This window comes from Nymphaea colorata, chromosome 8 (genome assembly GCF_008831285.2).
Source record: "Nymphaea colorata isolate Beijing-Zhang1983 chromosome 8, ASM883128v2, whole genome shotgun sequence".
Lineage (NCBI taxonomy): Eukaryota > Viridiplantae > Streptophyta > Magnoliopsida > Nymphaeales > Nymphaeaceae > Nymphaea > Nymphaea colorata.
The window spans coordinates 3,727,609-3,750,659 of record NC_045145.1 but is presented as its reverse complement, the minus strand read 5'-3'; the positions used below and the strand labels follow the sequence as shown (position 1 = coordinate 3,750,659).

General features: G+C 41.1%; 4 protein-coding genes across 4 annotated transcripts; 2 read left to right on the top strand and 2 right to left on the bottom strand.

The window, feature by feature from the left end:
• Positions 1 to 2,129: 2,129 nt before the first annotated feature.
• LOC116259406 (UDP-glucuronate 4-epimerase 2-like) lies at positions 2,130 to 5,272 on the bottom strand. Its single transcript, XM_031637202.2, has one exon. It carries the CDS (start codon positions 4,393 to 4,395, stop codon positions 3,037 to 3,039), a length of 1,359 nt encoding a protein of 452 aa, XP_031493062.1. The 5' UTR covers positions 4,396 to 5,272; the 3' UTR covers positions 2,130 to 3,036.
• Positions 5,273 to 7,793: 2,521 nt separating this feature from the next.
• Positions 7,794 to 9,259, top strand: LOC116258835 (NAC domain-containing protein 19-like). The gene is made up of 2 exons (XM_031636248.1): positions 7,794 to 7,980; positions 8,388 to 9,259. Exons 1-2 carry the CDS (start codon positions 7,794 to 7,796, stop codon positions 9,257 to 9,259), a joined length of 1,059 nt encoding a protein of 352 aa, XP_031492108.1.
• Positions 9,260 to 19,860: 10,601 nt separating this feature from the next.
• Positions 19,861 to 21,931, bottom strand: LOC116258897 (UDP-glycosyltransferase 83A1-like). Its single transcript, XM_031636344.2, has 2 exons — positions 21,047 to 21,931; positions 19,861 to 20,913 (listed from the first exon to the last, which is right to left on the bottom strand). Exons 1-2 carry the CDS (start codon positions 21,576 to 21,578, stop codon positions 20,042 to 20,044), a joined length of 1,404 nt encoding a protein of 467 aa, XP_031492204.1. The 5' UTR covers positions 21,579 to 21,931; the 3' UTR covers positions 19,861 to 20,041.
• Positions 21,932 to 21,958: 27 nt separating this feature from the next.
• On the top strand, positions 21,959 to 22,724 carry LOC116258899 (ETHYLENE INSENSITIVE 3-like 1 protein). The gene is given in 2 exon segments (XM_050079318.1): positions 21,959 to 22,277; positions 22,279 to 22,724. Coding segments are annotated over 2 exon segments (597 nt in total). The 5' UTR covers positions 21,959 to 22,034; the 3' UTR covers positions 22,633 to 22,724.
• The last annotated feature ends 327 nt before the right edge of the window (positions 22,725 to 23,051 follow it).

Below are 23,051 nucleotides of genomic sequence, written 5' to 3'. Positions count from 1 at the left end.
CGGAACTCCGCTCATTTGTCCAGATCCATAGTTGCTTCGCCTCCCCCTGATGGTTGGTGGATGAGAGAAAGAAGCCGAAGCCCCATATACAGCCCAATCTTTGTTTATTTAGGGGCTGTCTGACATTAAGAACACTAGTGAATGTTTGATGAATGTGTCCTAAACTATTGATAATTTCGTAGAACACTTATTCAAGAGTGAATCTACCTCAACTTTAGAGCAATTCAAGGAACACTAACACTTGATGTTTCTAACGTCAAACAACCTCTAAATATACTAGACTTGCTCTTGTATAGACTTTTGGATTAATAAAACCTGTTTCGTCAATTAAGATCACTACATCCACGTTGGAAACCCAATCACACATACTTCTCATGTGTGATTAAGTTTCCTCTCCATGCTACTCCACGATCTTCCAATCAGCAAAGAGAAGAAAGAAAGGAAGGGCTATAGGAAGAAGAAAGTTATGAAGAAATGAGAGAGAGAAGAGAAAGGGAGGTCACCCAAAAATCATGTCAGCTGCTGGCAAAGAAGGGTGGAGATCGTTGGCTCTCATAGCATGTTACAGCCGGCAGTTTTAGATAGAGAAAAATTGATCATTAATTAACCCTAATATCTATAATAAAGAAATTATGGCTGCGGTAAAGCCATACAAATAACATCAATGAAAAAAAAAATGTTTAAAGAGAAATCCTATCTATTAAATCTTGCAAAGGACCACCTAGAAACTTAAAACTTTCTAATTCCACATGATTAACAAGAAAGCAATGAATCCACAGACAGGAAATGTGTGTACACGGACACTGTGGTGCGGGAAAATTGAGGACCGAGGGGAAATATGCAACAAGCCTCGAGATTGGCTTCGTCTCTTACATAGTCCATCTTAAATTTACATCTATCATGAATAGGAAGTGCAGTAGTGTCCAGCAAAAGTTGGTATGAATATCTTAGCAGAAGTGTATTCTTTGTTGTGAAAATGTGTTTCTGGAATGACCAATTTTTTGGCTGCAGATGTAGAGCAGTTCCATAACGTTTGCAGTACGACTGTCATACATAAAAGGATCTAACTGCATCAAAATATCATGCCTGAATACAAACATAGCCGAAGTTTGTAAAAATCTGACAGCTTGTCACCCGATCTTGTTTAATGCATCTTTCCATTTGATTGGCATTCCTGAATACAACCATAATTGGCGAAACAGAAACTCATAAAATGTAGAAGCTTTTTAGCTGGACAAGATGAAAAAAAGAAAAATTATAAAGGATTCGAATCAGATATGAGACAACAGGTACCAGGTTTAGGGGCAAAAGCAAAAGAGAACTACCCATTTTCAAACTTGAACAGGGTTGAGAAAAAAAAGCTGTCAGGTGCAAGGTTCACTCTGTTCATCAGGCAGGCATCTCGTACATAGCCATCTTTTATCAATAGAGGAGGGGAAACCCCCAGCACTTTCCGGATGAAAAAAAAAAAAACTAGGCATAACACTAGAGTTTTAGGGGCTCTTAGTCCTTATGCATAAAAGCTCCATACATGTGTATATCTTGGTGTGAATATCTTAATGGAAGTGTATCCTTTGCTGTGAAAAAGTGTTTCTGAAACAACCAATTCTTGGTTTGTAGATGTCATAAAATCCTATATACTTTTGGAATTTAAGACGCTAAGTTTTTATGAAATCAAATAATGTAGATGGCATCTTTATGGTATTAAATTTGATCATAACAGCTTGAAACATTGAGTTAAAGTACATCTGTAACATAATCGGAAGCATTTGAGAAGGCAGCATAACTTTGTTTAAAAGAAAGGCTAGGATCGAAAAGTTACTTATCTAAAAGAAGCACTAGAAAGAAACATGCTGTATCGAACATGCACAATCACATCAATAACCTGCGTCACAGGAATGTCGTTAAAGGTACACTAAGATAGAGCAATTCTGTAAAGTATGCAGCCTGACTGTCGTACATAAAAGGATCATGATTGCCATCAAAATATCATGCATAAATACAACCGTGGCCGAATTTTACAGAATCGGCCACAGCTTGTCGGCTGTCGCGCAATTTTGTTTTAATGTATCTTTCCATTTCATTGGCAGCACGACTGAATACAACCACAATTAGCAAAACAAGAGTTTGTAAAATGAACAAGTCTTTTTGCTGGACAAGATGAAAGAAAGAAGAACTGAAGGATTCAGACCATGTCTAAGGACACGAGAGCAAGGCTTAGGGACAAAGGGAAAAAGGAGCTACGCATTTTCAACTTGAATAGCAGTAAAAAAAAAAAAGGGTGCCAGACTTCTACGAACAAGCATGGATGTCATGGAAATCAAGGGATCAGCTCAATCAGGGGAGATCTAGTCAATTAGAGCTGCTGCAGTTGAACCAAGTAAAGGTTTTGGGGGTCGAGGAACCTTTTCTTTTGAGCTCTACACCCTCCAAAAGGCAATTACAAGTACATTAGATAAATCAGCGTAACCATGATTCCCACCATCTTGAGAAAGTGTTTCTCCATAATTGAAAAAAGGAACACAAAATACAGAGGTTGAGAAACAAACAGTGCAGTTCAGTTCAGACATTCATTTTGTTAGTCTCATGAACTGCACACCTCTTATCACCAAAGCTTGTCACCTCTGCAAGAACCAGAAGTGGTTCAGAGGGCAGATACTCTCATGTGCCATGTTCAAGTGCAGACTAGCCATCTACAAATGAATTGTATCCATCCATCCTCCATACAAATTTTGAAACCCACCAAAAAAAAAAAAAAAGAGGAGCGAACAGTGCTATCTGCCAACCCAGTGGAGATCTTTTATCCCCTTGACAATAATATTTTGCGCAGCAATGATCTATTACAATGAAGAATAAGAGGTTCCGGCGTTTTCTAGCTCCATTATCACCCTTATGAATCACAAGCAATCGAGAACAAAACTCAAACAACAGGGATCAATCACAGGCCTTTATATGATTGTCACTAAAAAATGGAAGCAGTGAGACTACTATCAAAATCAATAAGTTTTCAGGCAGTTCTACCATCAAAACCATGAATCAGAGCCCAAAACTACTGCCCGCACGACGCTTCCTACCAGAATTTTTGTAGTAGTCTAGATACCATTTCACGAACTTCTTCAATCCAGTTTGCAAGTCTGTCGTCGGCCTATAGCCCAACTCTTCTTGTGCGAGGCTGATGTTCGCGTGCGTGAACGGCACATCTCCATTCCTCGGCAACTTCATCACTTTCCTCTTTGCCTTCACCTTCAATAGTTTCTCCAAGATGTTGACCAATTCGGTCACAGGAGCTGGCGAGGTGTTCCCCAGATTGAAGGTTCTCAACTGGGCAGGACCCCTCTTCTTCCCACCGCTGCCTGTGCTCTTCTTAGCTGTGTCCAATGAGGCCAGACACCCCTTGACAATATCATCAATGTAGGTGAAGTCCCTGGCGACAGCACCATGATCAGCATCTTCGAAGATGGGTATGCTTTTCCCTTTCAAGATGTCTCTTGTAAAGAAGAAATAAGCCATGTCTGGCCTACCCCAAGGCCCATAAACTGTGAAAAACCTCAGCCCAGTAATGGAGAGGCCATGAATATGGTTATACGTGTGGGCTATCTCTTCCCCTGCCTTTTTGGTGGCCGCATAGAGGCTCGCTGGCTGGTCCGTTCGATCAGACTCTGAAAATGGCACCTTTGTGTTCAATCCATAGACCGAACTGGAAGATGCCCATACGATGGCAGGCTGCGGATTCGCCATTCGACATGCTTCGAAGAGGTTCACCAAGCCGGCGACATTGCTCTGGACGTAGGAGCTCGGGTTCTGCAATGCGTACCTCACGCCGGCTTGGGCAGCGAGGTGGAGGACGTGAGTGAACGGGACGACATCGAAGAGCTTCGCCAAGAGGGCGGCGTCATTGATGTCTCCTTCGACGATGTAGACGCCGACGGATTTTTGGAGTTGGAGTTGCCGTGCACGCTTCAGAGAGGGCTCGTAGTAATCGTTGAAGTTGTCAAGGCCAAGCACGCCATCGCCTCGGCGCTTCAGGGCGGCGGAGACGTGTGATCCCACGAAGCCGGCGGCGCCGGTAACCAGTACGGTCGGAGCGTTGGGCCGCTTGGTCCTGATGGAGGAGCGGACGAGCTTCTCCCATGATCGCCCTCCATAGGAGGCGTGAATGGTGAAGAAGGAAGGAGAGGCGGAAGATGGGGATGGTCGGAGGAAGAAGAAGAGGATTGCGCTGATGATGACGGCCGACCAGAAAGCCAGTTTATAGAAGGAGGATTGGAAGCGGAGGTTGCGACGGAAGGAAAAGGGAGCAGACTTCTCCAGTTTGAATTTGCCTGGCGTGGAAGGAATGCCATTGACGTCCTCCGTGTCTAGATCTTCGGGAAAGGGTTTTAGCAGTTGAGACATCTCTCCCTCTTGTTTCCGTAAATCTGCTCTTATTCAAGGATTGAATAGGGAAAGATGAGCGAAAGGAGAAACATGCCCCTGCTAGTTTCTGAACTTTTCCTGTGTGCACAAGAAAAAACGATGGGGATATTCGAGGTTGGCGTCTGAAATGGGTTTCTATATTATCAAAATGACTAGGAATATGATAGTTTTGACCTACACGGAAATGGTCGAGAGCTAGAGTGAGAGAGAGAATCAGAGGAAATGGTCAGAAGAGGCCTGGGCGTTGAACATTGTCTTAAGAAATGGGGAATCTTGATATCGCTTCAGGGCTTCAGGTTGAATAAGATCAAGAACAGAAGAAATTGGGGTTCTTCTTGGAAAGTTGTTGGAAAGGCGTCTGCCCCTTGATGCAAAGAACGTGGTGGGCTGAAAGTATGTATCTAATACGACAATGGCAGCGAGCAAAACAAGCAAGAGAAGAGACAAGCCTTTCCGGCAGAGACTGCAGAGAAGGAAAGAGGGCAGGCTTTCAGGACGGGGAGAAAGGCAAGAGAAATTGTAATTGACTTCTTCCCCTTCTTCCGTCATATATTTGCTTCTGCTGATAGCACTTGCCAAAAAGTGGTGCAGAGAGGAGCACAGCACATCATTGCGTTAGCAAGAAGGCGAGGCGACGAGGGAGTAAGGATCGGACGCAGAGAAGAAAAATCTATTCAAGTCAAACAGCCGATAATAAATGAGGGTCGTTGCGAACAGATTCCTTGGGTTTTACACTTCCATTGTTTAATGGCACCCTTAATTGCCCAAGAAAATTCGTCTGTGCGAGCATGAAAGAGAGGCGGGCGATTGGGTGGAAGGCCATGAATTTCTGTAGGGATCATGTGGATGGACAAAGAACTCATTGACATTCATTATAAAGGGTGGTTGTTTTTTTAAGAGGAAAGACCATGGTGGTAATATATATATATATATATATATATATATATATATATATATATATATATATATAGAGAGAGAGAGAGAGAGAGATATTGTAACGAGTTGTAAGTGACAAGTCGACCTCATTTAAGGGTTCAACCTGTCTATTATTCATTTTCATTATTTTTTTAAGATTTTCTAATTTTTTTCCCTTTGTATTATTCTTATATATTCTTTTCTAGAAATATACGTAGCTTATATACTTTTCTTTTCTAGAAACATATGTATTAAAGTTTTATGTTGATTCCTAATTGATTCAATTAAATTCAATCCATCATTAAATCGGCAGTCTAGCTAATTGATCCCATTCACTTTTTGACGTCACTGTTTGCGATTGTTCCAAGAAAAGTTACAAAAGAGCTTAAGCACAACGTGCCAACAAGAACTCATCAAAGTAAAGCTTGCTTATGAAACAATTTACCTCAAATAATGGTAGACAGGTAGAGCCAGAAATTGAAGTGATGGGGAGCATAAATATATAAGTCAATTTGTAGATGAAACAAGTTACTGTTACTCATGTGTATATAGATAAAGTTGCAAAATAAAATTTTGGTAACTTGGAGAGGCATGTGCCCCTCCAAACCTTCCACAAGCTTATATGTGGTAATGCCATTGTCCCTCGCTTCAAGGGGTCATTTGACACGCATATCATATTGTTACTGTCTATGTAAAGGGTTTTATGAATCTGCTTTAATTTCTATCTAAAAATTAGGGATAGATTCATGGAACACTATGTAAAGGGTTTTATGAATCTGCTTTAATCTTTTTTGTTGAATAATAACGATTTGACGATTTGTTTCCAGTGCCAAACAACCTCCAAATAAACATGCGAGAATGAGAATAGATGCTCTTTTTGAGAGAAAAGCTCAAGAAAGGTAAAAACTTTAGAAAAAGATGAACATGCAATGTCAGTTGAAGTGTAGACTCTGTCACGTTCTTTCTCTTTTCATCGAAACATTTGGTTCAAGTTTTAAAAACTAAGTTTTTAATCAAGTATTCATAAAACTTGATTTTCATAAAACCAAATTTTCCTAAGGACTTATTCAAAAGTCTAGTTCAAGTAAGTTGTTATGTAGCCCTCTTATAAGCCCCTTAATTTCGTACAATTTTAGATATAAAACTAAAATTTTCAAAATAAACCAGGTTTTAGCCTCACTAGCTCCCAAATCCACGACATGAAATAGCTGCCAAAACAATGTGAGATAAAGATACAAATGAGAAACACTAATGCACGGGAAAACAAAAGAAAAATGTTTATTTTCATGCCTATTTTTCTTTATAAAATTAAAAAAAACATGTTTTTGTAATTCATGCTTCTTATGAAAACCTATCAAATAAAAAGAGAGGTACTTTATTATGACATTCCATATGCAGTACCTAATTTAAAATGAATCTTCCTCAACCTATAAAATAAAATAAAAAATGTTAGCTGCGACTACTTATTAATGGGAAGGAAAGGGCCTAGTTTGAGAACAAGAGGACTGAGATAAGGTGACCGGCTTTCTTCCTATTTGTTTCTCACATTTATGGACAGTCTGACCCGAACGAACTATTGCAGTGAAAAATAAGCTGAAGCACATTTAAATGAAAGAAAGTTTGAACAGTAAGTAAGGAGGAAAGAATATTTTGGTAATTTATTAAAAAAAATGTCTTTCTAGCTTTTTTTTTTTTTCGTGTGAACTAAGGGTATTTTAGTCATTAACTATCGATAGAACAACGTAGACCTCTCTCGAAAGTTTGCTCTTTAGAAACACATTTTCATAATGATTAAATGACATTTTTACCCTTCCAAGCGACATATTGGATCTAAATGAAAATCTAAGTTGTTTGTTAGTGTTTCCCGTTTTTTCAATTAAGTTCCTACTTTAGTTGTTCAAACCTACAAGACTAAGATCTAATGATCACAATCTATTTACATCAATTTGGGATAGAGCTAGGCTTTTCAAGTTCAACCATTTATATAGAATTCGATCATATGTCATTTTTTTTTTGTATCTGATCTGATTTCTTAATCATGATATCAAATTTTTTTATGTTCAATTTTTTCCAAATGGTTTGGTCGGATGTCTTGGATGTGATTCATAAGATCCAAAACCGATATCTAACATTTGCATGTAATTGGACATTCATCCGATTCATATATCCGACAGATTTGGAGAGTCATTAGGTGCAGGCAGGATCCTGGCCCCCTCCCAAACAAATTAGACATAAATTTTTATTATAAAAATTAAAAAAATAATATTTTAACTTTTATCAAAATTTTAAAACCATAATTCTGCTCCCTCATACTGCCCTGGGTTCAAAGCCCAGGACGTTGACACTTGAAGTCCGCCTCATGTAACATTCTCGTGCATTCTGAGCATTTCTCTTCCGAATCTCTTGTTTTGGCTGAATCTTGACGTTCTTGGGCTTCTTTCTCAGTTGGCTGTGCTGTGAGGATGGGGAAACCAAGGCAGCCCCGCAAAACAAAAAGGGTAGCAAGGTTCGACTTCGACGATGCAGATCGTCTCTTGATTTACTACCTCCGGAAGAAAGTGTATGATCCAGACGGCCTGCACTCCGAGTACGGCGACCTCATCCCCACCGTCGACATGTTCTCCATCGATCCAGATACCTTCATTCGAGGTTCTCCCTCTCACTCTCTAAGTTAACTAATTTGCTTACCATGGTCATCAAGTTAGGCAAGACGGATAAAACATGCTTTGTAAACCTGTACTTTCTCTGAATTGTCATTGAGTTAGTCGATTCGAAGAATCTTCATGCTCCACTGACTTCGTTGCAAAGAAGACTGATGTTAATTAGTTGTAACAAATCACGGCAAAATAAACGAATTCGCTTGCTTAATCCATTGATAACAAGAAATTCATTCTCTTCTCCGGCGCCAATGGTTTAATTTCACCGTTCTTGACATCTAACGCCTAATAAACAGTTCTACACAGCTACATTTTCTGGTTGATTTCTGCATCTGTTCGTCGTTCTTGATATCTAAGCAATGGAAATTCGCACGTTGATGTGTAAGCGTTTGATTACAGTGAAAACACCCAATCAGAAGGAGGTCTGGTACTTCTTCTCTCCAATTGATAGACCACCGGGGAGCGGGCCGATTCCCTCAGATCGACCAGTTGGTGACGGCTTTTGGATGATGAGCGCTCCCCAAGAAGACATTGTTGACGAACAAGGCCACAAGATCGGCGAGAGAAGGAGCCGACGCTACCGTAACTGGACCATGCACGAATACCGACTCATTGATTCTCAACATGCTGAGACGAGCACTGCCAAGAAGACGATCGAGGACAACGCGCCCCATAACTATGTACTCTGCAAGATTTTTGAAGAAGAAGCTGCAAAGCAGGAAGACGATGAAGCGGAAGGTGGTGGAATCCAACAGGAAGCAAGTGCTGCAACCCCAAGTCATGCGGGGCAGTCGATATCTTCGCCGGATATTACGTCGGACGATCTTTTAGACTGGAAAGATCCGGCGGAGGATTATGATGAGCAGATTGAGACAGAGCCCTCGGCCATGGGTTCTCCAGAGAGCGTAGAACCGAGTTTCAGCACGAACACAACAGGTGCCTGGCGGCCTCGTGAGTCCTGTGTCCCGTACACGCCGGACCGAGCTGTACCAGCCGGCGAGTGTGGCGGCGCCACCGAATTACCGGTTATCAAGGAGCATCATCTGTGGACGGACCTGCGGCTTGAACCACTGCCCTGGTTGGGCCAGCCTCCGACTAAGAGTAAAACCAACACAAACCCTCGGCTGCACACTCGTGATGATCCAGAGTGCACCATAAGTGTGCCAAATCCAAGCTCGCCACACGACTTGGTTGAAATGGGGTCAGCCAAGGGGACAAGTTTTGCAGGGAGCTCTACTTCATCTACAGCAGAACAGAAAGATGATACTTAGATACAATGAATTTCAGATGATATTGGTTAGACTCTTATGCTCCAGTGCAACTTGTTTCGATCAGAGGACTTCATGATTTCCATGCTTGGCTTAACGATCTACTTGTTTTTCATCATGAGATGTTAGAGCCAAATTAAAGAAGTTTGATTTTGTTTCAAGCCATCACAATTTACAGACAAGCACCTTCTTTTACTAGTCATGAATTCACTTTATGATCATTGTCATCCTGCTCCACACACACACACACACACACACACACATATATATATATATATGATTTTTTTTTTCATGAAACCCACTGTCAACCAAGGCAAAAATTTTTGGTTCAGAAGATACACTTTTGGGAGAAAATAAACTCATGCATAATAAACTGATTTCTTAATATTGTGATTGTTGAATGGTAGCTCACGTCGTCCTCAACAACAGTTTCCAAACTCTTTTGATCGTTAAATCAGGATTAGTCAGCCAATAAATCAGTCAATTAAGCCTCTTATTTCAATCCCCTCAAAAAGTTAGAACATTTATTTTCAAATCCTGTCGAATTATATGTATATATTGAAAGAGAGAGAGAGAGAGAGAGAACCATTTAAATTAAAATATATGCCGGGATAATCAGATTATTCTTGAACTATTTAAATAACAAAATTAGTTTAGTAAGTAAAATCGCTGCTAACTTCTAATGAAAGTGGAACAACCAGGTCGTGTTTGATAGCCTCAGACTCGGATATGATGCTGATCCGAGATTCATGCCGCATCCGGCAAATAGTGGATTGCATGAATTCTCAAATTTGTAGATTTAAGATCCAAACTGGTCATTAATGGGCTACTAACTATTTATCAATTCCAAATGCACCCTGATCAAGTCTTCCTCTAGTAAAAGCTACAAATGACTAATATTTTTCCTTTGTGTTTGAAATGTCGTTTGCACAAGCAAATGAACAATTTAACAATATCTGTGAAAAAATATGTAAGCCTTTGTCGAATAACAGTACTAGGAAATACAAAATGAACACAATTATACAAATGTGACGATCCATGTGATCCACTATTTGTTCAAAACTATAAACAACGAGACTCATGCAGCATGAATTTCAGATCAGCCTTAACTGAAGTTATCAAACACCATCTGGTTGTTCAGCTTTTCCGTTAAATAAAGCTATTAGCTTGTACATACTGAACTAATTCACCCCTATATATACATGTCCGTGTGTGATACTAGGCTACGTAAGAGATGAAACCATACTTCTCAATTTTATATTAAAAATATTATAAACAAATTATGAACATCCTAACGTATTCATAAGCAGCAACCAATGTAATCATGTTTTAATTCAGTTATCTTTGTAAAAAAACGCTGATTTTTCCTACTATAAAAAGTTGAAGCCATAAGAATGCCTATTCATTTTTTGACTATTAAAAAAACATGATTAAAATGTAAAATGACTTAACTTAATACATGTTCCCCATTAAATCACTCTTGAGGTCATATCATAAGGTTAGATTGCAAGAAAAGATTTAATAATTATTTTTGGTAGGTCTAGTTGCTGTGTCTTGCCTAAATGGTCAAGTATTTACCAATCTCTCCCTTTTTCGCTATATACACACACACACACACATATATATATATATCACTTGAAACAAAATGAAACTTCTTAATTTTGGCACTAACATTTAAAGATGAAGCATATGTACACACCAACCAGGTGATTGTTAAACCAAGCATGGGAACCATGAAGTCCTCTGATCCAAACAAGTTACAGTGGAGCATAAGAATCTAACCAATATCATCTGAAATTCATTGTATCTAAGCACCATCTTTCTGTTCTGCTGTAGATGAAGGAGAGCTTCCTGCCAAACTTGAGCCAAAGTCTGACCCCAGTCCAACCAAGCGGAGTGGCGAGCCGGGATTCGGCCCACTTGTGGTGTCTTCTGCATCAGCACGAGTCTGATCTACAGCCGGTGTTTGTCATGGTTTTTGCTTAAGTCGGACGCCTGCCCAACCAGGGCTGTGGTTCAAATGGCTGTTTCATCGACAGATGATGCTCCTTAAGAACTGCTGGTAACGCAAGAATATACAGACCATCGGAATCATGGTGCAGCTCTGTCCGGCGTTTACAGACCACCGGAATCATGGTGAGGCAACTCGGGCTCTACGCCTGCGCATTCCTGAGACCCCATGGCCGAAGGACCCTGGAATATACAGTGAAGGGATTGATCGTCCAGCATTCCTGAGATCGCTTTTCCCTTTTGCTTCCCATCGTCAAGTTTACAATCAAGATGATCCGATGGTCTGAAACAGGCGCACTCCCTGCCCACTGATCCAAGTTTACAATCCAAGAAACTTTATGCTCTACCGACTTCAGTAAAAGAAAAGGGATCTTTAATTGAAAGAAAAAAATCATGGTGGCAAAATGAATAACAAAATCATGCGCATAAATCATCGATAACCAAGAAACTACGAGAGTAGATATATTCTTCCCGTTGGTTTCATGACGTTCTTGGTATCTAAGCACATGGAGGATCTGATTTGCGCTGCTACCGCTTCTGGTTTCTGCATCGGTTGGTCTTTCTTTATCACTTCTCGGTTGAGAAATCTGGCGCCATTTGGCTGCGTGAGCGTCTGATTACCTGGAGTGGTCGGATAACCTTTTCTCTTCAATAGAATGACCAAAGAAGGGGCTGAGAAAGAAGAAGAGGAGGAGGAGGAGAAGGAGGTTGTGAAACCTATATCTATGGTGGCTCTGCCACTCTGGTGCAGCTCTCTCTCCTGCGTTTATAGACCACCGGATTCATGGTGACCACCGGAATCATGGTGAGGCAACTCGGCTCTGCGCCTGTGCATTCCGGAGACCCCATGGTCGAAGGACCCTGGAATATACAGTGGAGGGATTGATCATCCAGCATTTCTCTATCTTTCTCTCTCTCGCTTTCCCCGTTTGCTTCCCATCGTCAAGTTTACAGTCAAGATGATCCGATGGTCTGAAACAGACGCACCGCTGGCCACTGATCCAAGTTTACAATCAAAGAAACTTTATGCTCCACTGGCTTCCTTAAAAGAAAACGGATCTTTAATGGTAAGAAATAAATCATGTTGGCCAAATGATTAACAAAATCCTGCGCATAAATCATCGATGACCAAGAAACTACAAGAGTTAATGTCTTCTTCCCTTTGGTTTCATGATCGTTTTTGGTATCTAAGCACACGGATGATCTGATTTGCGCTGCTACCGCTTCTGGTTTCTGCATCGGTTGGTCATTCTTTATCACATCTCGGTTGAGAAATCTGGCGCCATTTTGCCGCGTGAGCGTCTGATTACCTGGAGGTCTGATAACCTTTTCTTTTCAATAGAACGACCAAAGTAGGGGCTGAAAGAAGAAGAAGAAGAGAAGGACACCATGTTGTGAGACCTATATCTATGGTGGCTGCTCGAAATACCAATTCTTCCATCGACTGTCTCATTTATAGCTACTTATTTTCTTGTTTACTGCTTCTTAGATGATTGTTTTCTGGTTGTACAATATCTTTTGATTTGAAAATATGCTCATTCGGTTCGTTGTTTCTATCCTTTTCCGCAGATATCAACCTTATCTTGAGCGTTGCAGCCGACCACGAATATGTGCGCAAGTTTCAGTTGGAGATTCTTTTCTTTGCGTCACTGATCAAGCCAAACTCCTTTCTAAGCTTGTGCTTGAATGGAAAATCAGAAAATCACGGCCATTGGTTTAGTGAAGCCACGGGATTTGAAGGATTCCCTTACCCTAGACAATTTAGTTTGATTGCCCCTAACATTTGGCAGCTTGCCCCTAACATTTGGCAGCCTGAGTTGTGTGCGACGCATATGTTGGCCATAAAATTTTGGTACGTCAGTATGATTAATGATAAAAATATGATTAATGATGAAAATATCATTTAATTTACGCAAAGAGATTGAAGCATCCTTTGCGTGTTTGGCTGTAGCATTAACGATTCGTCCATATTCTGCTTAATACTTGACCACTATACAATATATTATTTCTTTGAGCTCCAAGATTTGGATTTTTCTATCACTTAAGCCACGTTTGATCACATCTCTCTAATGTCTCTCTCCCTCTCTTCCTCAAGAATTCCAGCTGTTTAGGTGGAATTCTAATGCTGGAATAAAAATACCAAGACTGGGCAAAAACATCATGGATTAAAGTTTCCTAGATTTTTGAGCCCTAGTTCAACTTCAGAATACCAATCAAAATTAATTACTGGAGCCAATCCCATAGAGCATATCAATTCTAATGCTTGTGAAAATGAAAATTTTTCATGAGATGAATATCAAATGGCATTAATTTATGGTTTTTTTTAGCTTGTCAACCTGCAGCATGAAATTTATTTATACAGTTCAAAGCATACGAAGATGGTAAATCAAATCTATCGTGCACTTTGAAAGCTTCTCAAGAATGGTTTCACTTTAACAAGCTTTATATTTAATACAAAGATGGATGATCTTTAAAAATCTGAGCTTGCAAATGCATGACATGGTTTTGGTTTGGCAATTATTTCACTCTCTCCCCAACGGGCTTAGCAAAGTTTGCCCGTTTGATGGGCAGACAGAGTGTGTGACAATACCAGTTATATTTTAGTGGCCATTATGCTTTTGAAGCTAAGTTAAGTCTTTCCTTTTCTGTCTAAGCAATGTTCTTTGCAAGGAGGGATGTCAACGAATTAGATTTAAAGTGGATATATTCTTAACCATATCCGCTTCTTTAGGTATTCACATAGTCATATTCGAATTCAAATTTTAGTACCAATGAAGAAATATCAGAATCTGAATCCAAGATCTGGTTTCACAATCCGAATCCAAATTTTAAACTGTATCCAAAGATTTTCAAAAGGTAAGAGCATTGAATATGAGTAATTACTTAAAACTAAATCTGATCTGAATCTGTATCCGATCAGATGTCCTCCACATGATTTATTCCTTAATCAGAGATTATATTTTTTCCCATTTCTGTTCTTCTTTTTTTTCGAAACGGTTCGATTGGACGTGCGAGAAAATGTCATTTAAAGGTTATCCATCTTACCAACATTTAGGGCTACACTGTGTTGCCTCAAGTGAAGGACAAGGCAGTTCCAATTTTTTTTTGCTTATTTTACTTGGAAAGGTGGAAAGGCGTGACATCTAGATAAAAGTAGAAAGAGAAAGAAAAAGGGGGCATTTTGAAATTACAGAAAAAGCGGTGTCTTTTTGAGTCTTTTCACCTTTTCCAATTTTTTTTCATCTGTAAAACATATTTCTTTTATTCTATCTAAACAAGAGCATATTTGTCCACACAAAATTTTCGTGGACTAAAAAAATAGCATGTTTGGTGCAATGTGTTATTACTTACAAGCATGAACATGCATTCCACCTCTACAGTAGAGTTCCGCCTTTTCAAACGGGCTTTGAGATATTTAAATCAGGCGAGGACGACTCTTCTTTAACCCAATGCAGAGCGGAGATAATGGCATGATGGATTTTTGGGCTCTTCGCATCAAGCCTAACGCAGATAGAAGATCTCAGACCCAAGGACTGTGGAATCGAGTCGAGTTGAATCAGCTCAAGTTCGACGGGACTTAAAAAAGTGACGCTTAAACTGGATTTGAATTCAAGTTGAGCTCGCTTGAATTTGAATCGATGATACAGTGTTGAGTTCGAACTCGACTGTTAAGTATATATTGTTTCTTTTAACTTGTTAAATTAGTTAATTCGTTTAGTTGATAATCATTTAATCATTTTTTCAATATAATTTCACATTTTTTATATAGTCCACGTTTAATCCAAACATTTCCTACTAGAGTACGAGGAGCATGGAATACACGAGACAACTTGCTAAGTGATTTGATATCTTTTTCTGTGAATGAGATCTCAATTCCAGCTATGTTTCATTAGATATCTTACAACTAGAATCCCTCTTTTTTCCAATTCAGTTCCTCCACCACCGTGAGATTGGGAGGACCCAATTACTCTCTTTCGAATGCATGAAACAACTCTCTGAGATTTTTTTTCCTTTTAAAAGATACATGAATGAAACAACCTATTGATATTGGAATACCAAAAAGATTCTTTCAATGTATCAACGAATTGGGATACCAAATAGATTCTTTCAAATGCATCATTTTTTGGTCCAACTGAATTCATAGGTAAGGCTGTATTGGGTTGCTTTTTGGTGGGCAATAGGGTTACGAGTAGTTCAATGAACATTAGGGTCAAGAAAGCTAATGGGTAGGTGTGTATGCTGTATATCATGATTTGGGTCAATAGTAGCTGCAAGATGAAAGAGAAAGATGGCTGGATGAATTCTTTCACCTTTGGGTGAGACTGACAGCCTTCGATAGATCCGTTGGAGGATGGCTGGCTGCCACGAGCCTTTGGTTTTTCTGCTCCATCATTGTGCTTTCCACCATGAATATGGGCCCTGTAGAGTTGCATGAAAGTGAGAGCTAGCAAAATGCTTTTCTCTACCATAGAACCTTGTTCTTCTTCTGTATAATATAATGACATGAAAGGATGAGTCGTTGTGCGGCTGTTGGAGATTCTATGGCTGGTTCTTTCGTCACAGGCCACCTTTTTGGGCAGAAACTGGTTAACCTACCTATCTAATTGAGGAAGTTGGGTAAGATGCGGTAGTTGGTGAGTGAGGAGAGTGTGCAAGCGAAGGCAAGGCATGGAAGAGAACCAAAACTGCTAGAGCCAATGGAGATTACCAGACAACCATGAGCCATGCCATTGACAGGTTAGTTCCCCTTTGCCGACCTTGGGCAGTTTACTATAGGCCCAGAAATCTCAGGCGATCATCTTCTTGGCTAGTCTTGGGAGGATCTTGCTTCAATCCTATAACAGGTTGCCTGAACCAGACTTGTTTCTGTCCAGTTAGCACTCCGCGAACATGGCCAACCCCTGATCCCCAAACCCCACAATTTCTCTTGGCCACCCCTTTGCAAGCACTCATATAATTAAAATTCTGACCTGCGGACCCGTTGGTGGCTGGGAAAAGCTAGGAATCTGGTAGGTGGTTGGGAAACACCTTTAGAAAACCCTCATTCTGCCTGTCGTCCATTTGTTTGTTTCTTTGGCCTGTTTTCTTGCTGGCTCATGGTTGAACCTAGGTTGAGGAAGAGGTGGCCACTGGTTGGTTGGTTGAGTAAGCTTGGCTTGTTTGCTTGGTAGCTTGGCCGCCAAGCCTAAGCAAGGTGTCCTGGCTGTCGATGGCGTCTAAGGGCCGAAGGCTTGGCTGCTTAGAGCATGGTCGACGCTTGGCCTGACCAAGGCTGGGGCTTACAATATGAATCTTAGGCAAGGCAGGCACCATTTCTATGGTTTTATGGCTGTCTGCTTGACCTAGGACCTCCACATGAGGCACGACTTAGAACAAGCCTCAAGCACCATGGAAGTTGGTTGGCAAGAGTGCCTGGACTCCAAAAGAGGGTTGTCTGAGCTTTCTCAACTATTTGGGCTTGCAAGCTTAGAAATAGGGCAAGTGGGATGTTGGCAAGTATTCAATTGAAAGTATATCTCGTTAAGTGTCAAGGTTGAGGATAGTTAAGGTCTATCAGCATAAGGAGAAATTTAATCCAAGAAAGCTCCTTGATTTGGAGATGTTTATCTCATGTATGATGCAATGCTGTGCCTATCCACTTGAGAGTTATGATGTGGGGTCGTATTTGTGCATTTGAGGTTTTGGGATCCCCTCCAGGATGGAGAGCTCTGGTGCTATGCTGTAGTTGCTAAAGGAAATGAGGGAACAAATTGGAAATTGTCCATTAATAGTTGAAGGAAAATAATCCATCTCATTACATGATTCGATGATCCTTAGAAGAGTGAGGTTCATACGAATTATAGTGAAAGCAAGGCAAAGAAAGTGATTACAAACCGGGTTAGGTTAATCAAAAGAGAGCACACTACTTAGTTCCTAGTAAGGGAATTGGTGGAACCTCTTCTTAGCATGTGGTCATCTTGGTTGGAGTTCAAGTTAAATAACAGTCGAATAGCATGGGAAGGTCCATGTGCTAGTAAATGGTAGCATGGTAGTCTTTCTTGTTTATATGAACTCTCCCTTTCCGCTTCATTAATGGTTGCCCATTACTCAACCAATCAGCTTCTCCTTTTCTAGGATAAGAAGATGGTGGCAAAGTAAACCCTTCTTCATCATGCACATAATAAGTGGGTCCCATAGCTTTATCTGTGCGCTGCTGGAGGACTTCATTAATTGCTTGTAAGGGCGACATCTGATAAGGTTCAAGCTTTAAAAGGGAAAGAGAGATGGAGGAGAGGTCCTCCCATTTCTGTGTAGTCTGCATTAGTTATAATTTCTTTTGGCTAAACAACTTGGTGAAGTCAAGAATAGTAGGCTGCTCTCTTCTCTGATGAGTTTCCCATGTGAAGCTTCATTTAATGCATGACCAAGCTCCAGCCAACAGTGTTTAGAACTTGGAAAGTAGTGGTGGACAGTAGAGAGATGCTCTCCTTTGTCTGCACAATCAAGGGAGAGACACGGCATCTGTCTTTTGTGTTCCTCGTGTGCGTGCCCATGAAATGAAGGTCAAGGACGACAAAATAGGGGCTGTCCTCATGGGCAGGTCCCACATTAAGGCCTTTGAAGAGGTGGAAGCCTTGTTGGAGTAGTATGCACCTTGTTTTGTCTAGTCTGATATTTTTTGTATAATCTGGGCTGCTTTCTGCAGCAAATATCTTAAATATTATTCTTAGTCTAGGAATTTGAGAGTTTAGGTTGCTTTTAAGCTTTTCTAGTAGGTAGTTCACATGCACTTTTTGCATTGTTATTTGGCCTCTTCGAAGTGCATGTAGGGGAAGGAGATGACTACAAGGAGAAACTCAAGAATGGTAGGAAAGTTCTGAAGCCTTGTTTATCAAGCATTATAGAACCTAACCAATTGCTAACCACCACAATAATCATGTGAGGGGCCATTATAAAGGCCACATTAGATCTCTTAGGGAGTATTTCTGCTTACGGAATTTCTGATCACGAAACCCATGTAGGAGCTCCTCAACATGAAACCAAATCATCAGTACAAATGCTACCATCTTTTTATCGACATAGTTATGAAGACCCTTACTATCATATTGATGAATTTGTTGAAGTATGATCTATAGTGCATGTTATTTTTGGACATGATGCCCTCATAAGTATATTTGGACAAATCACTGTAGAAAAGCCACAATTAGTTTTGTATACTATGAGGGGGATCTGTTCCATGAGTCACAGGAGAGTCTCAAGGAGCGTATGAGACATTGTCCCCTTCATTAGGTACCAAGATGGTAGTTAGGGCATGTTTTTATGAGGGTCAGAATGAAAAGCATAGTCAAATGGTATATGTTGCATGTTTGGCACATTCATATTGAAGTGATGATGATTTATGGACATTGTTTAAGACTTGTAATGACAACTTTGTGCAGCATGTTTCTTCATCGAGATCAGAGAGAGCACCACAAGCATTTGTAGGAGCACCCAAGAAAGGAGGAATGTATATGGTAGGATGATCCCAGGATTGAAAAAGGGTGTATAAAATTGAAGATCAGTTGCAGCAAATATTTGTGCAGTGAATGATACATGCTTGATTTTGTTCAACCACTGCAAATTCTTACAGCAGCGTCCTGTGGCACCCTTGGTCAGGATAACCTGACAAGGTTTTGAGAAATAAAAGTCTTGACAAGTGCGAGAGCATGATGGACATGGTCAATTCTCACACTTGAAGCTGGGGAATTGTTGACAAGGAGTGTTGGAAACGAGTATTAAAGATGGGTTTATTGGAAATTAGAAAATATCCTGGTAGTCTTGATATTTTTGTTTTCTCTTGGAGGGCTGTATTTTAACCCTTTCGCCGACCCCAATCCCTTATTTGGGGGCGATTGGGCTTAATTGCATTAATGATTCTTCGGTATTAGAGCCGGCCTCACTTCGAAGGCTTGAACATCAGCCTATTGCTGGGTTTTTTTTTCTTTCCTTTTCCACTGTCCTCTTCTTCATCTTCCTCTAGGTAATAGGTTGCGTCGTTGATTGATTGTTTTTTTTTTTTTTTGGGCATAAAATTTTTTGTAATCACTTATCGCAAGTCCAATCATTTGAATTGATATGAAATGTCAAGGAAAATGACAAGTAGGTGAGGCAGAAAAGTTTGGGGCAAAGAAACCTGCCTCAAAATAAAACATTAAAACTAGTTGAACCCAACCTTTTCAGATCGGTTTCTAAACATTAAACCCCCATTAAATCATGTTGTTTAACCTTGGGAAATTGTACCATGTGCCCACAAGTGTGTGCCAATATGCTTAATGACCAAAATATTAAGAGAACTTTTTGTAGGAATATAAAAGAAAACTAAAGAAATTAAAAGTTTAAAAATGACATTTCTTTTTAAATGATTTCCACAATACCCCAACTTTTACCCTGTTTCGAGTTTTTTTGCATACACGTCTTGCACGACCTGAGTGAGTGGTGCGTGCAACTCACTCTCTCAGTCGTTGGCCCCTTTTAGCGTTGCAGGGAAAAGGGCATAACTCCCTAAGTGGCATTCTCATTTGAGTTTGCAGAAATGAGGAAGAAAATGAAAATAGATGAGAGGGTACAATACAAGAGAAAAACGAATGAAAAATATTATTAGGTATATGTATACAACACACACTCACATACGCACACATGCACATGTGTGTGCGTGGGCACACATAAACACTCAAACACGCTGCATGCTGGAATTAAATTTCGTTGCTTGAAAGAGTATAGTGTTAACCCTAAAAGACATACCCAAGTAGTTCTCTTTCAGCTGATGAGATCCACAAAAGTAGTAAAGTTCTTCCAGGAATCACCACCCTCCATCACATTCTTCCTCGCCCTGACCTTCATCTCCATCGCCCTCATCCTTATTCTTTCGTCTTTCAACAGCTTCTCAAGCATGTCCTTCATTTCTTCTTTCCTAACTATTCCATCCTTGCCTTTTGACACCCTCAGTCCCACCTTCCACACCTCAACTATGAAGTACTCATTCAAGTGTTGGTCAGCAAAGCATGACCAACATAGGAGAGGAAGGCCATGGTACAGGCCTTCCATGGTTGAGTTCCATCCGCAGTGGGTTAAGAAGCAAGCAATAGAAGGATGAGAGAGCACTTCCTGCTGGGGAGCCCACTCAACCACGCACCCGCGACCCGCGGCCAAAGTTCCGGCAAACCCATCTGGGTAGACCGCGGGTGACCCATCCATGAGGTCTGGCCTAGAAACCCAGAGGAATGGCCTGCCGGTGAGCTCGAGCCCATGAGCTAGCTCAAGAAGTTGGCGCTGGTTCAGTAAGGTGAGGCTTCCAAAGGAAACATATATGACTGAGCGAGCAGGTTGCCGGTCAAGCCAATCAAGACAGCTCGTGTCCTCCGTCCACAGCTTGGAAGGTTGCAAATGCATATCTGATAGCAGAGGCCCAATTGGCATGACATTTTTTATGAGGTTGATCGCAGGGAATTCGATCTCGGGAAAGGAATTACACAAGATATGATCGCTCCGAATTGATTGGAGGCATAACAAAAGAAACTGGAAGGACTCTTTCTCGTTTTCCTGTCCGACGTTAAGCCAGACAAACCAAGCAGGATCCATGGCTGGCATCGTGTCTGATAAGTGTACAGGTCTCTTCTCTATCAGAAATCCTGTGAAAAGCCGAAATTAATCTTATAAATGCAATGGGTAATGCACTTACATTCAGATTTCAGATGTCAATTCAATCTGCAGAAAAATTGGTTGCCAAATTTTTGCTACCCAAATTTGATGGGAGCTTCTTACCGTTCGAATCTATAACTCGTTTTTCCAGCAGCTGGGGAATACTGGCCACGACGGAGAAGGTAGCAGCAGATGCCGGCCAGAAAGCCACCCTGGTAATGTTTAGCTTCTCGGCTACCTCGAGCGCCCAGAACATATGCACATCGGCTATCACACAAGTAATCTTCTGGGCGTCTCTGATGTTGGTGTCGAGAATCAGGTTCTCCAGGGGCCCGGGCATCTCCTTCAGCATGATATTGCTGAACGTGCCGAACTTCTTCCGGTCAGATCCGTTAGCACATCCATCAGGAATAGACACCAACTTGATTTCTCCGGCGAAATCTTGAGAAGAAGGCTTTCCAGGTTGTTCTGCAGCCATCAGTCGCTCATGAATGTGCTCTGTATTGACGAAGGTAACAAGGAAGCCCCGGCGGATGAGGCGATGAGAGAGCTGCATTAAGGGCATGATATGGCCTTGTGCTGGGAAGGGGATTGCAAGGACGTGCGGCTTAGTACTGCTGCTCATGGTGGATCCACTGGGCACAAGACTGTTCATGAGCTTCTGAGTGGATCTTCAAATTTTGGACGCTCGCTTCGTTGTTACATTGCAACAAAGCAAATAGTGTCGGCTTTAATGAGGGGGAAAAGAAAGGTAAAACCATCATAACAAGGAAAACGAAAACATTTTCTTCAGGGGGCGTTTGATGCGCCGGAAATACACTATTCACCGAGATAAAAAATTCAAAAATTTAAAATTTTTCCATTGTATCAAACATAGAAAATTTTTTTCTACCGTTAAAGTCGATTCCGGAAATTTTTTGAAAAAAATTTCCACCTGCAGAGACGGAAATTTTTTTTCGGAAAAAAATTTTTGCCCGTCAGGGCACGCAAGCGCGTCTTCCTTCCTTCTCCTCGTCTTGTCACTCCGCGAGCAATTGGGCACGAAGAACAGGTGCTGCAGGATGACGACGAGAGTGAGGAGGAGATTGATGTCGATGAGCTTGAGCGGAGGATGTGGAGGGACCGAATCCGGTTGAGGCGGCTGAAGGAGCAGAATAAGGCCAAGGAGAACGGAGACATCGCCAAGCAGAGGCAGCCGCCGGAGAAGGCACGGCGGAAGAAGATGTCCAGGGCGCAGAAGTATCAGGCGGAGAACGCTATTCCCGAAAGCCCGGCCATGGTCTCTACACCTCAGACTCTTCAGGAGCTACAGGACACCACGCTGGGGTCTCTGTTGTCTCCCCTTATGCAGCAGTTGCAAACCGCCTCAGAGGCGGTTCCCGCTGGAGAAAGGGTTAGCTCCACCGTGGTGGCCGACCGGCAAGGAGGATTGGTGGCCTCAGTTGGGGCTGCGGAAGGACCAGGGTCCTCCCCCTTACAAGAAGCCTCACAACCTCAAGAAGGCATGGAAGGTTGGTGTGCTCACTGCTGTGATAAAGCACATCTCTCCGGACATGGACAAGATCCGGAGGCTTGTTCGGCAGTCAAAATGCCTGCAGGACAAGATGACAGCAAAGGAAAGTTCTACGTGGTCGGCTATGAAAGAAACCCCTCTTTTGAGAGCTGTGCTTCTGAGAACAGGACCCTGTTCTTGGGGAAAAACAGTGTAGCAGTATGTACTGTAGAGACATTTACTGTTGAAATTAAATCTGCATCACTCAACACTGATATGAGCATTTACTCATGTTGAAGTTCCATTTGATAGCATTGTGTATTGGTGGACCAAGTTTCTGCTCTTTCTTTTTTTTAATATATAGCATCTTTGTTCGAGTTCACAAACATAACCTACTTCCTAATTCCTGAAATTTTTAAGAATACTACTTTAGGCAGATGGATGGTTGCACGGTTAGTTCGGAAGCGGCAACGGCTTATCTGGTGCTTAAAGGCGGTGATTTTTTTATATATTTGTTATTGGTATTTTTTTCATTTCATTTTCCCATACCATCAAACTCAGAAATATAGAATTGGAAATATATTTCTGAGTCATCACACACACCAAAATTAGAATTGGAAAACATTTTTCCATTTC

What these genes read in the sequence shown, in the direction of transcription:
- LOC116259406 (XM_031637202.2), bottom strand. Translation starts at nt 4,395, where the DNA reads ATGTCTCAACTGCTAAAACCCTTTCCCGAAGATCTAGACACGGAGGAC.
- LOC116258835 (XM_031636248.1), top strand. Translation starts at nt 7,794, where the DNA reads ATGGGGAAACCAAGGCAGCCCCGCAAAACAAAAAGGGTAGCAAGGTTC. An exon ending in TCCAGATACCTTCATTCGAG is followed by an intron (nt 7,981 to 8,387) that starts GTTCTCCCTCTC and finishes GTTTGATTACAG; the next exon opens with TGAAAACACCCAATCAGAAG.
- LOC116258897 (XM_031636344.2), bottom strand. Translation starts at nt 21,578, where the DNA reads ATGAACAGTCTTGTGCCCAGTGGATCCACCATGAGCAGCAGTACTAAG. An exon ending in ACGAGTTATAGATTCGAACG is followed by an intron (nt 20,914 to 21,046) that starts GTAAGAAGCTCC and finishes GGCTTTTCACAG; the next exon opens with GATTTCTGATAGAGAAGAGA.